The sequence below is a fragment of the Spodoptera frugiperda genome, chromosome 20 (assembly GCF_023101765.2).
Source record: "Spodoptera frugiperda isolate SF20-4 chromosome 20, AGI-APGP_CSIRO_Sfru_2.0, whole genome shotgun sequence".
Lineage (NCBI taxonomy): Eukaryota > Metazoa > Arthropoda > Insecta > Lepidoptera > Noctuidae > Spodoptera > Spodoptera frugiperda.
In genome coordinates, this window is record NC_064231.1 from 7,038,267 (window position 1) to 7,052,484 (window position 14,218).

Genomic DNA, 14,218 nt, shown 5'->3' on the forward strand with positions numbered 1-14,218 from the left:
GAAACTTGAGTAAAGTGTTAAGAAAGTAGCAGCAAAGTGATCAGGTATTTTCCTTCTGGAATATCGAGTGAAAGTGTGTAGGTACTAATTAATAGTGCAAAGTATCGATCAATCGTTTCACCATGGTTCTAAATATAAAATTCCGTCGGGGAAGACAAAGTTCGCGCGCAATACGGGCGCAGGCAGGTAGTGCGGGCGGCGAGGGCACGCGGCGGGCGGCCGCGGGCGGCGGCGGCGTATCGATTCCGCGGCGCCTTCAGTCGGCGTCCGTCGAGCGCCGCGCTGCGCCGAGCCGCCGGCGAGCGGGCGTCGCCCCTCCTCGCGGCCCGCGCCCCGCAACCGCCCTCGTCCGTCGAATCTCTCGTCGTCGCCGGCAAACTCGAACGACCTCTTTTCGCTAACTAACGTCGCACCCGCGTCCGATTCCCGCCGCGAAACTGCGCTCGATCTCTTCGCGTACTCATAATCGCACTCTGAAATATTTTTCAGAGTTTAGTAGAAATATTTTAAAGAAACTTTGTTTCATAGTTTGGAAATAAGCGGTCGTTGATTTAATGTAAGATTTCATTTAGTTTTTGTTAGAGTGGGTTTAGTCATGGACTTGGCAAGTTTAGTTCAATAGTGGTAGGGTTGTTAGAGCGCAAGAGTGCGGTGATGTGGCGGTGCGCGGCTTGGCGAGGATGTCGGTCGCGGCCTGCGTGTGCGCCGGCGGGCGCGTAGGTCCTGCACCATGGACTGCTGCAACTACGGGGAGTACCGCGGGCCGGGCCAGTACGCGCCCGCCTGGGACGGCTACGGCGGCTACGCACCGCTGCCTTACGCGCCCTACGCGCACGCCTACTACGCGCCGCACGCGCACGACCCCTACGCGCGATACTACCGCTATGACTATCCCAGTCATCACATGCACCATGAACATGTCATGCCTATGGGTTGGTATATCTCTGTTTCAGCTATTTAGACGGTAGTAAACACTAATTTATGCAAATGCACACAGTTTAACTAATTGAAAGTAGGTAATTCAGACCGTTATACAAATTAGGTAGACACTACTCAAATTGCACATTAATTACGTAATGAGGTACAAAACAGATTAATACAATAGATATTAATAATTAATATTTACACGATGCAATAAAATAAATAATAAAATATTGGTCAGTGGGTCGTTTTAGGGGCGGATTTATTAAATAAATAAATTTAATATCATATTTATATTTATTAATACCACCAGATTGTAATGTAAATTAATATTTGAATTTGTGTTAAAAACTAAATGAAAATAAGAAACATTTCTTAGCCAGCACTGATTTGTAGGTAAAACGTAGGATTTTTACTTATTTTTATTTTTTGATTTTTGAAATAAAAATATCTAGTCTAGTAGGTAGTATAGCACACATAGTACTGATATAATAAAAATAGAAACTTCATTAAAAAGTTCAGAATGTAAATTATTTTTTCATTAATTGAAATGAGCAACAACATCACATTTGAATACCTAAATAAAATATTGATATAATTATCTACAATAATAAAAAAATGGCAACTATTTTGTGTAATATAAACCTAAATTCAAAAAGTTTATTGGAACTACGTAAAATGAATGAATAACTATTAAATACAATAAAATAATATTGGACGAACGATTTAAAACAATATTTTAATTCAAAGCTATAGCCAAAAAATGCTTTCCCTCAAAAAGTTTATCTAAAATAACTAAGATTTACTTTTGCTTTCAATATCCTGAAAATAATTCTCCGTAGGCAGTATACCTAAGTAGGTACATATGCAGTGAAATATATGTAACTAATTCCTTGAACGTAATTGAATTACAAGTATTGAACTATTTCACGTATATTACATACACGAGCGGGGTTAGTAAGCATAATAACATGCCTGACAAGTACGCGGAGTGTGCGTCGACCTGAATTTGTTTACCAATACGAGAGAGATCGGAATCCGCGCGCGTGGCGCGAAGCGACATTCTGAACAATGAAGAATGAAGTAAGAATTAATGTTTACGTTTGGGCGGATTTCTCGGTGTCTACGTCACGTGTCGATGTCAGAGGTGGCGGGGGCGCGCGGGGTGCGCAGGGCGCGCTACAGGTGGTCGCTCGCCTCCGCCGCTCCCGCCCGGCCGCGGCGCCCGCCCCCACGCCGCAACGCGATTGATCGCCTGCACAGCACAGCCACTCTACATATTGACCGGGGTACTAACACCCGTGCCGCTATCCACGCTCAACTCCTTATAAATGCTACGTAAAACATGAAACGACTTTCGCACTGACGCGACCATGCCGAGCGCTCATCCGTTTTGATAGAACATGCACACAGCTTACTTAGAAACGTACAATGCAAGCAGATATTGTCTTGTTTACGAATTCCAGTTTATACATTCATCATTAAAAAAGTCGTCATCGTCAGGTCAGCGACTAATGAATATGCAGATGGAATTCTTTGCGCAATTTAACCCGACAGCAAACAATTTGTATTTTAATTTCGTCAAATTAATTTGCCAATTTGACAGCTTTCATTGCGTTACAGTGAGCATTTACATTAATGGGACGTGTATTTATTTATGAAAGAAGTTTTTCAGTATTTTTTGTTAAACTGATGAAATAAACTTTGGTTTGTGATTACAGTTTATTGGATTCTATATTGAGTAGAACAATTGCTCTATTTTGGTATTTATGGCAACTATTAATCATGTTAATGATATCGTTAACATGATATTACTTTCAGTCATTATAGACCAATAAGTGAAGCGAGTGTCATTGACGTACTTTTAATACCATGACAATATTACTTATGGGGATGTATGAAAAAATATGTTATGATATTTACAATCGCATTAAGCTAAATAATTTTAATTAGGTGAAAATTTATCCCAATTTTCATTTAACTGTTTTATAGTCGTAAACCGCGGTAGGTAATTTAATAGTCTAGTTCTCTTTACTTCCCTCTTGAGAATATTTTATGGGAATTTTTACTATACGATGAAAATACATTTTTATCTTCAGTTTATAGGGTCTACTTTTAAAGGGAAAGTAAATGACTTTTGTTTTTAATGGTACTGAACACTTGTACTATTCTATTAACAGTAATTTTAATTCATTAAAGTATGTATCATAATCATACCTTTTACCATATGGTAAATAAAAAACACTATTAATCAGTTAAATTGTTGGCTTTTCAACATACAGTTACATACATAGTAAGATTGACATGAAAATGATCACAAACAATCGGCGACTTTGCTTAGCAACGGACTTTATTAAATGTGTGCTAAGAACTAAAATTAATACAAATAGTTTGTTCATTGTTATTGTTTAATGATTTAATACAATTGTTTTTATAAAAGATACATGATACAAAACGTTTTAATTGCAAATTTAAGTATGTTAAGGACAAACGGAAAGTAGGCAATTTGCAGAGTCATTTCAATTAGTATGTAGGATTTGATGCGTCAGCAAATGAACTAATGTCGTAGCGGCAAAATATTCGTCTCCAACATTCAGGGTCACGGTTTCGATTACTATTGCTGCATCGCTACGAACATAAAACACTTATGATCGATTTTTAAATGGAATGGCACCTACAATGACGTAGGTAGCGTGAGTGCTACTTCAGCAAAGTTAGTACAGAACATAAACTAAGCGTATGTCCATAAGTTATGAGCAGAAACAGTGCTCTTGATTTCCTCATTGCTGACTATCCTCTAAATTGTTTTGTGCACTCAAGAATGTGGTTCAAAAAATGTAATTGTAAATGTGTGTGTGAGTAGTTTAGTTTATGGTATGAAATTCTGAAAATGCAATACAACCTGTTGGCCTTTGTGCTATACAGAGATGAAAGGAATTTGTCAGTGGATTCTAATAATGGTGTTGATCAATATTGACGCATGCTATTATGATGGCGTTGGAGAGATAATGATAAACAATGCATGTTTAGATTACGGCGGGTACGCGTCGAAGGAGGCGCGCGTGCGACGCTCGCTGGCGCGGCGGGAACAGCGCGCGCACACCCCCGCTCAACACCTGCCTCTCCCACCCACGGTCAGTATATACCTATTACATTACATATTACTTTCGTATTACAACTTTATTATCACAGTAGTTTACTGAAACTGCTGTACTAACCAGTTTCTCTTCAAACAAAAAGAGTTCGGGCATCCGTTACGATAACAGATATTTAAGTATCAAACTATATGCATGTATTTAATTATTTATAAGTTTCTTCTTTGTTTACGTTCTCGTATAAAATTAACAATTATACATTTCGAAATTATTAGAAATCCATACCATATTAAATATTCAAAGTATGAGTACTTAATTACTACTTAATATTTAATAATAATTTGATTAATTTCTTAATATACCTCATGTCTCTCCGGTTCTTACTCTTTAAACCATATTAATTAGTCAATAACATAAACAGCGAATTGATGACATGTTAGATGAAACATTCACGGCTTGTGTTTTAAGAAAAACTATTACCAAAGTTTTTAGAGGCGCACGACTTGACTCTAATGTCAGTTGATTCGCAAGGAAAATGTTTCCGTGGGAAATCTTCCGGAAACTTAATTGTGTACAAGTTAATGTACGTAACTAGAAACGTTTCAAAACCTCTAAGAAGTTATTGTGATAGTTACAAAATACTGAAGAGTAGTAATCTTACAGTTTTATCAATGTAAGCCTCAATAGAATCTTTATTTTGTTGTTCTTTTTCCTTGTAAGTTGTAAGCGATACTATAAAAAGATGTTTTGTTGTATTGTGTCGAGGCCACTTCAAGTAGTGCATAGAAATTTACAATTGAATTTGAATAGAATACAATATAAGTATGTGAGGTAGTTGACTCACGAACAACGAACACAATTAAGTGCCCTAATCCCCTCCGCTGATCTTTACAATATGCTCAAGAACGACAACCGACTGATACATATCTATTATCCATTCCGTTCTGAGCGGTATGTAAATATTTTGTTACAATGAACTATGGAAATATGAATGTTAATATTACATGAAATAGTACTACTTATCTCATACCTCGATACCGTTCGAAGGCTTTATGATGCAAAACAAACATTATCATTGTTCGTATAAAAATAGAAACCGTCAATGAGATATTATACTTCGATGCAAAAGTTTCAAAGACTCGAGCAATATTTAAAACACTTAAATAAGTTATTATGAACGTACTAAATCTACTGTTTATTGAATTACAGTGGAATAGGTCATCGACATACAAAAAGACTAGTTAAAATTATGTAGGTCAGTGTCAGAGGACAGTTGACATCCTCATTCGCTACTAACGTTCACTCTTCAGCGGCACTATGCATACATTATCAATCGTAAGCATTGCAAATAGAGTTTAAATTCAAGCAACACACTATAGGATTCAGTCAGGGAAAGTTTGTTGTGCAAATTCTGAAATGACTGCTCATTGAAAACAAAAGTTTGTTGTCATTTCTACTCAGACGTTACAAATTAGGTAAATGCGACGTGCCGTTAATAAATATTATACGGACGGACGGGTAGTGTGCGGTGGGGAATATGTTTGGCGAGACTTTATTCAGACGTTTCCTTGGGTATTATGAATGTAAGTATATATTTGTTGTGTCTGTGGGAATTTATAAGAAATAAAAATCAGTAAAATTAAAAGGGTAAAACAAGACGGTCATCTTTGATTTAGGCAGTCAACTAGTAGGAATGTTAACGAATAATCGAGTCGTAAGTGGTATCATTACGGCGTCATATTACGAGACAAGTGAGCGTCACAAAGGCGCTAATGAGGGCGGGGAGTGGGGGGGGGTGTCGGTGGCGCGGCGCGGGGTGAGTGGAGAGGTGGAGGTGGCCTATGAAAGCTGTCAGCGGTTGATTTTTCCGAGTGTCGTGGGCGCCGCGCTGATCGATAAGTCACGTGGTTCGCGCGCTCGCCGCTTGCCGCTCGATAGTTAGTTAGCCTCTGCAAATCTCCCGTCACTATTCTACTTCCCCCACACATGAACGGTTTTCAGGCCATTACGAGTTTATATAACGCTTCAAATACCTAACGTGAGCATTCATATATTTATGTAGGTGTATTTGGCTTAAGGGATGCCAGAACATTAGTTAGAAATGTAAAACTTAAAATATAATTACTAATACTCGTATAAGTAAAAAAATATCAGGTTGATTTAGAAAAAAATATTATCATAAAATTAACTTTTATTTACTTTTAAAAAGTTTAAAATTCATAGAAAAATAAATAAATATCATAATTAAATAACAAAATAAAATAAAACTATGAATAAAATAATTAATTTATCAAATAGAATCATAAGATCCGATGCAGAAATCAAACAACCAAAAAAATACTTCCAAACTTCAAACCGCGTAGCAGCGTAGCGGCGACGTAGCAACGTCGTAGCACAAAATTTATTTGCGGTTTTCTTTACCAGCGATTAAAAATCACGAAGAGGAACTTTTTAATATGATATTTTAGGGTATAATGAAATGAGTTTTCATCATAGTAGTGATGATGATGATGAGTGCAGTGGGTGCAACGCTACGCTGCACAGGGAGTAACGGACATCGATCGGCGGCGCGACCACCCCGCCTCCACACGCCCTCGCGCCACTAAACATTATCTCATGTACAGTTCGTGCACATATTTCACAATCACTAAACGTAAATATAGACGAACAAAATATCTTTGAAAATATTTATGGCATTAACACATTTCTTCTACAAAATATTAATCAGTTTTCCCGAGTTTAGACGTTGACGGAGTCCCTGTTGCTACGTGCGTCGTAGCACGTAACTATGATAGTTGTTAGTAGTAGTTAAAAGTTATATTTGAGCAGTTGTTATTTATTGCTGTGAAGAAATATTAATAGGTATTCTTTTAGAAGCATATAGCAAAATAAAACAACATAAATATGCATATAAGCATGAAAACATTAAAGAATAGATTTTTTTATACTCTTCTTTCTATACAACTACTTATAACAATAAAGTTATAAGAATGTCGATTAGTAGAACAATGACACTGTATTAATATATGTTTTATTTAAGTTCAAACATAATAATACATCTGTATTGTTATGTTAAGATCTCTTAACAGGTAGTTGTCTGGTTGAAACTTTTGCTGAAATAACTTTCGTTCCGTCGCTGCCGCGTCGTGAACCTCATGAAATTGTTTTAAATGTAATCGCAATTAATTTGAGCTCGTCCCGGTTGATGTTCTGTATTTATTTTAACTATTATTTCAAATAAAGTTAAGTTTATAACTTTGAGTTATTTTTTAAACTATTTATAAAGAGTTTATATTTCGTAGTTTAATTTGTAGTAAAAGTGAGATTTTGGAAATAATTGTCGAGTGTTTGGCTATAAACTCATTGCTTTTGTAGTATACGCATATTTCTAACTTAGATTTAGAGCATATCTGTCTACAAAACGGTTTGTGCTGTTGATTTCCAACTAAATACAAACTGATTATCTTTGGATGTTTGTTAAAGGCCTAAAACTTCGTATGACAAATTTTGCTAGGAATGAAGATTTTAAAACATTATTTATCTATCAATATTTTTTGTTTATATGAATATTAATAATATTTTTTGTTTATATGACATTAAATTATTTTAATTATTATATCGCTTAACATGAGATCCAAAGTTCAATGTCCAGACACTTATTGGAGATAACCGTTTCGAAATTCTAACTTGCGGAAAGTCGATGACACCTCACCCAAAGGTCACCTCTGCCTATTCCACAGGGGAGAAAAAGTTTAACTTTTTTTAGCAAAGTCATCAAGTCGGGGTTGTGTCAATATCGAACTCCGTTACGCACAAAAATGTTACATGCTTGTTCCTTTTTATCCTTTACTTTATTTTGACATATTTCGATAGGAAAAAAAACTTATTTATGTATTAATTAGAATAATAATAAAAACTTAATCTGACAAAAAATAACTATGTCTTGAAACCACAATAATAATACAAAAATGTGGAGTGTGCATAAGTTTAACATGACCTGTACCTGTCTGTCTTATGTGTTCTGTATGTCTCTCTTATGCCATCATAGCTCCAGAACGGATTAAACAATTTTGATTTCATACTTTTTTCCCTTTGAATAATAGCTCGATTGAGAGTGTTGTTCATGCAGACGCGGCTCAGTATTGTTTTTTAAGATAGAAATTAATTCTACTAGTAAATAAACCTTCTCATAGCAACGACAAGTTTATAATACTAATTCATGCTTGAAGGTCGTTTTGTCTATATATATATATAAATGTATTGCTGTTTGTTAGTCTCGCTAAAACTAGAAAATGGTCCGTGGACCGGTGGACCGTCTTTAATTATTTGTAGATAAACGTCTAGAGAAGGTTTAAAAGGTGAGTTGCGTTTTTTGAGACGGTACGAAGTTTTACCGTCAGCTGGCTAGTTATGGATAAAAAAGATGTAAACTGTTACTTAAATAATAATATAGTGTATGCAAACGAACGGATATTATTTATGCGTTGATTCATAAACGGTTCCTTATAATCTGTATGGGTTCAAGCGCACCGCTGCGCTGCTACCTGACCGCTACGCTACCTACCACACCGTGCCTTTTTGCCGTTGTATTGGAGGCCTTACAATCCTTCAACTTAGGCAAAGAGAAAGTTTTATATTGCGCAAATGAAGGAACAATAGAATACCTACAATTTCAGTTCTGACTTTTTATAGAAAAAAAATGTTTTGTATTTTCCATCTTTTGTGTACTTCGGCCTGTTGTTTACAAAACGTGACGGTTGAGCACGTTACGAGCAGGTTGCGAGTTTAAACTGAAGGTTTCAGACTTCTTTTCAAAAAGTTTTTGTATGGTATAAAACCGTATAAATTATTAAAACTGTTTCGTTTAGTTATTTTAACATTAATTAGTGCCAATTAAGTTATACATTTACATATATAAATTATGAGTAGACACATTTTAGTCATAGTACTATCAATCCTTACTGGGTAAAACTAATGTGGTTCGATGATAAAAAGTAGTTTTACCTTCCATATAGTAAGGTCAAACGGTATCGGAAGTAATCCTAGAGTCGAGTTTGCTATAAGCTGTCTGTTAGCTACTGTCTGAATCGATAAGTACCTACGCGTGGGACAGACGATCCCTTTTACTCAGTAATCAATGATGCCCAACTCCTTTTTGTTCCTATAATACAATATTAAAATACGTGGGATCTTTTAAAAATACATCTACGTATTTTTGGTTAGTAATATATTTTCTCGACAATTTTTCTTTTACAAAACCTTTATCATATTACCTACAATATAATTGAAAAATATTGACAAATTAGCGAAGACTTTCTTTTATCTTGAGCCTAGCAACATGTGTAACCTTTAATTCTTCTTTTTCTAGATCCACTCCCTTCTAATATTTTGTTAATAACGTACCGTATAGAAACATAATTCTTACTTGTACAATTAAATAATTTAAATGGTTTTCGCACAGAATGGAACGTCGAATAACACATAACTTTTTAAACATATAAAATTTGTATCGAAGTAATATAAAGTGTTATGATTACTTGAAGAGTTCACGTAATTTAATTACCCCTTTGTATTTTCAGCCGCCGCTAGAATGTGGAATGAACGGTCGGGGTCCCGCTTACTGCGAACCGCAGATGTGGCCGCATTATCAGGTAATATGAATTTACAAACTTTTTATTTATTTTATTAGTACAGTTAATATTCGTAAAAATATGGGATGATGAGTACCAAAGTTTGTGTTCGTTGCTCAGGTCGAGCAAAGGTGTTTTGAATTCGAAATTCTCAGTACAGATAAACTGAAAACAATACTCTGAGATAGTACCCAAAGTACCTATAGTAACAGCATAGTGCCTATTTCAGGAAAAAATATCATAATTAATTTTTAACAAAGGAGAAAACACAATTCGTCACGCAATTTATTCAAATGTTCACAGTTTTCTCATTTGATTGACTGACTTCGTAATATATTGTTTGCATACTTACGTTTTATGTATGTTTCCTTTTCCAGCAGATGGGTGCTATGGGTGGCGGTGGCTGGAGTGGCGCGAACGCAGCCAACGGGTGGGCCCCGCGCAATGCGTGCTCGCGTGACCACATGCGGTATCCTCCTGAATGTCGCCCGATGAAGGTTATTAATGGATATTTTCTATAATGTTTGTGTAAATATTATGAAATCATAATTTCATTTTAATATTACATTACTGTAACTTATTTTCTTGAAATTTTCTTTAAGTAGGAAGAAGTACCTACCTATGTAAATCACAATACAAAGGTTATTTTTATTACGTGTTTACAGAGTGCTCATTTGCATAGTCAAAGTCAGGCTTGTCAACAAGATGGGAGATCCACGCCTTATCCTGTTTATGAAGATTCACATTACAATGGAGAGGGTGGTGCAAGGCAAAGAAATACCCCCGAATTCACGCCGGCTGTAACACAGAGTGAAGCAAGCCGCGCTCCTCGTGAACGTTTTCCTGTCGAGCCACGTCGCTCCCCTCCCGAAGAGAAGCGGGCGCCGCCAGTAGTTCCGTTGCCAGCTTTCCAACAAGCGTTTGGGTCAACAGAGATCGGGAAATTTGCCGAGGCATTTAGTCGGACGGAGATCGCAGTCGACGATACTCCCGCCGACAATTTTATGTACGACTCGTTTCCCGAGTGGGATGGATCTGTCGAGCCTCAATGGTCCTCCCAGCCCGCGGCGCAACCCACGTCGCGGGAAATCAAATGCGAAGACAACTTTTAAGTTGTCTTTGCCCTAGTACTAATTTGTAGGCAAATATGCCTTTTAGTTAAATTAGACAAATTGTAGTTCCACCACCAAGTTGCCAAAATGAGTAGAATTGAGATGAGGAGTTGAATGTCATAGGACTATTATGATGTGATGTCAAAATTACTGAAGATTACGAAAATTTAAACGACCGGATAAAATAGTGGTGTGACTTTTAATTCAATATATAAAGTAGTTTAATTAGTTAATCCCTTTAACTAGTTTTAGGCCGATCTTGAAATGAGAAATATTATAACGAGGAAGTGGGAAGGTTAGGTACTGCATATAGGATAACAAATGAATCATGACTCAATGTGCCTTTATTCGGAGAGCCCGGCCGCTACTCGCGCGGTGTCGTCCGCCCCATTCTGCGTTGCTATGTACGACATAACATTACAATAGCAATTATAGGGACCAACGTTTAGACAAATATACACGACCCGGTCGCGTGCACACACCATGCGCAATAAGCTCAACGAAATACTTTATGAATGTTCTGGGATTTTAAAGAAAATTATAGCAACATTAACTTAAATAAAATAAATAATAAACAAATTAGTAGCTTGTAATTAAATAATAAAATAATTAAAACTTGATCTTTCAAAACTAACTGTTCCCTTTAAAAAATATGCTTTCTTATGCTATCCTGTATAATTTTGATATTAGATACATAATGTAAACCTTCTAAATTAAAAAACTCATAATAAGGCAATTCATATAATTTGATTCCTATTTCTGTTAGACATATATCTAATTATAATAATAATTATAACAAATAAATAATGATTGTTATTGAAAATATTTGAGGGGCTATGAGACGCCGCGCGGTCTTATTATAAACATTCAAAATTTTTCAGAAAGTAATGAACAAGTCATGTGTGTAGGTATAAATAGGTAGTTAAATTTGATAAAAATTTTAAAGAGATTACTTATGAATAAAATGGCTTTTTAATTGAATATTTAGGGGTCCAACAACGTTGATGTAAAGTGTTTGTCGTGATTTTAATTTTCCATTTAGAATCACAAATACGACAGCAATATATCGCGTAGATATATACTGGTAATCAGTTGCCATCGATTACCCAATACCTAGCTGAATTAATGTTACAACAAAATGTCTGTTGTTTGTTATGTTTAGTTAGGTATATCAACTTTAATGGTTGCTTGGTGACAAAGAACTAATGTCGTTTCTCGTTTAGAAACTGAGTATTTATTAAATTATTAAGTATGAGTTTTGTAAATGATTAGTGTCTGTGATAGAGTTGTTTGTGTATGTATATGTTTTAATATAGTTTGCTATGTAAATTATGTCCTACAAATTAAAATTTGGTATTTATGTTTATATTGTCATTCATTAGATGTTTAAACTGTCCACTTACAGGCGATTTTTATTTATCGTTGACGAGCTTTCGTGATCGTTTATAAGAAAGCTACGTTTATGTAAGAACAGAGAAATCCAAACATTCCGAATTATTTCATAGCCCTTTTGATTCCACAACGAATTCATTGTCACAGTGTTATTGTGTAAACAGGTCCCGAGACTATGTTTGGTATAGCACCTGTCGAATTTGTTGTTACATCTGTTTGATTGTCAGCGGAAGCTAAAGTTGATGTTAGTTACTTTGTTTCGAGCTTAATACTTAAATAAATTTATCTTATAATGTGCGGTGCATGGATAACAGTAACTTCCAGTGGTCTTCATTTTTATAGAGGAAACTTGTGTGACAGTATTTTCGGTCCTTTTCGATTAAAAAAAAAAAACAGCAAAATTAATGGAGTGCCTTACGTATTTAATATGATATGAAATTAGGATGGATGAATTTTATTCTAGCATAATTTGATGAAACACCATAATAAAATATAATAGCGTAATGAAACTTCTTTTAAATCGAGTATTTCATTAATTATTAGATATTGTAATGAACTTAATAAGAGTTATTTAATGATTATCTTTATATATAAATATATATTTAAAATAATCGTGGTGTGCACTAAATTATTTTATTGCAAAGTTTATTAATTTAAAAATGTTTTGTTATTTTCTTAGTAGAAAGAAACGAAGTATGATTTTAGTACCTAGTGTTTATTATTAAGATTAAAAATAAACTTATTCCGATTGTATTTATTTAGTTATAGTGTGATCAATTTAGGTACGACTTTATGTAACTAGTGTGTACACCATTTCTTCCGACTTCGAGTTATTTAGAGGGTATGTTTACTTTCATACATAATATATTATTGCAAGGCTTACATTTAAAGAGGAATATAGCAAATATAAGCGAACGCTGAACAATTTTATCTTGAATAAAGGGTCTATTACGAATTTTGACTTTGGGTTTATATTTTCATTTCATTTTTGAAAACGAAATGAAAGTATATTCTAACCTAAACGTCAAAAGTCGTGCTTATACCACCCTTGTCCTATCCCCTTAAAACGCCAACCGGTGGTGGTGAACAAAGTTAAAAGGATACAAATGTAGCCAGTGCCACATAAATTATGTATTTACGATATATACATCTTCTTAGATAGTCCTATTGTTATTTGTTTAAGTAATGTTAGGAAGGAATATAATTTCTAATGTAGAGAGATGTAAAGACGGTAATGAGGTTATACATTATATAGGTGTTCACAAATAGAGCTTCCCGAGTGAGTAAATCACATTTTGTCTACCATTAATGTTTTCCCTTTGTTCCCTGATCATTAAACTATTATTATCTCTTAATCTACTGCTACTTCATCTCATTTGTCATTACCTAATTTCTAATGTGTTTACTTTAAATAGTTTTCCACTCCACCCACATTACCACCTTTGTCCGTAACTAAACATATTCATAATTTAATAGCACTATTCATGAAAATTACATAGGATTCAGACTAAATCAAAGCTAAAAATAATCATTTTTAATCTTACCTACTTGCCACAAATAGATTCTAGAGCATTTTTCACGTAGAAATATTTCGAAATTTTCTTTCCTTTCATATAATAACATAGCTGAAATCTTTAATAAATAAATAAATGATAAACGTGACTGTATAATGAACTTAAATCGTTTTAAAATATTGTAGTTATGAGGCCTCCATAGTTTTTACCTATTGTTGAGGTCAGGTATGAGTGAATTGTTCTTTAAGTTTTATTCGAAATTCGTTAAAAAAATTAGGCCAACAAAATTTAGACGCGTAAGTTTTATGTAAATTTGTTGAGGCAGTTCAAAATTAATGAACAAAAATATTTAATGAAAAATATTGTGTACCTATCTAGTTATAATTATTATTAACCTTGTAAATACATACTTAATTATATTTTGAATGTTTCACTCATATCAATTTAGAAAATCTGTTTTATTAGCAAATTGTAAGGTTTTGAATCCCGAAACACTGAAATGTTTGATTTATGGACGTCGATGTACGATTTAATAAACACATTGTACCGATTAC

General features: G+C 34.8%; 1 protein-coding gene across 1 annotated transcript; it reads left to right on the plus strand.

Annotated features, from left to right (window-relative positions):
- Positions 1 to 236: 236 nt before the first annotated feature.
- On the plus strand, positions 237 to 14,217 carry LOC118261824 (uncharacterized). The gene is made up of 5 exons (XM_035572813.2): positions 237 to 932; positions 3,952 to 4,055; positions 9,596 to 9,667; positions 10,024 to 10,143; positions 10,312 to 14,217. The coding sequence occupies exons 1-5, from the start codon at positions 731 to 733 to the stop codon at positions 10,756 to 10,758; spliced, it is 945 nt and encodes a 314-aa protein (XP_035428706.1). The 5' UTR covers positions 237 to 730; the 3' UTR covers positions 10,759 to 14,217.
- Position 14,218: the final 1 nt, after the last annotated feature.

Excerpts from the sequence above, each read along its gene's own strand:
- LOC118261824 (XM_035572813.2), top strand. The coding sequence starts at position 731 with ATGGACTGCTGCAACTACGGGGAGTACCGCGGGCCGGGCCAGTACGCG. Across the intron at positions 9,668-10,023 it reads AGATGTGGCCGCATTATCAG|CAGATGGGTGCTATGGGTGG; the intron begins GTAATATGAATT and ends TTCCTTTTCCAG. Across the intron at positions 10,144-10,311 it reads CTGAATGTCGCCCGATGAAG|AGTGCTCATTTGCATAGTCA; the intron begins GTTATTAATGGA and ends ACGTGTTTACAG.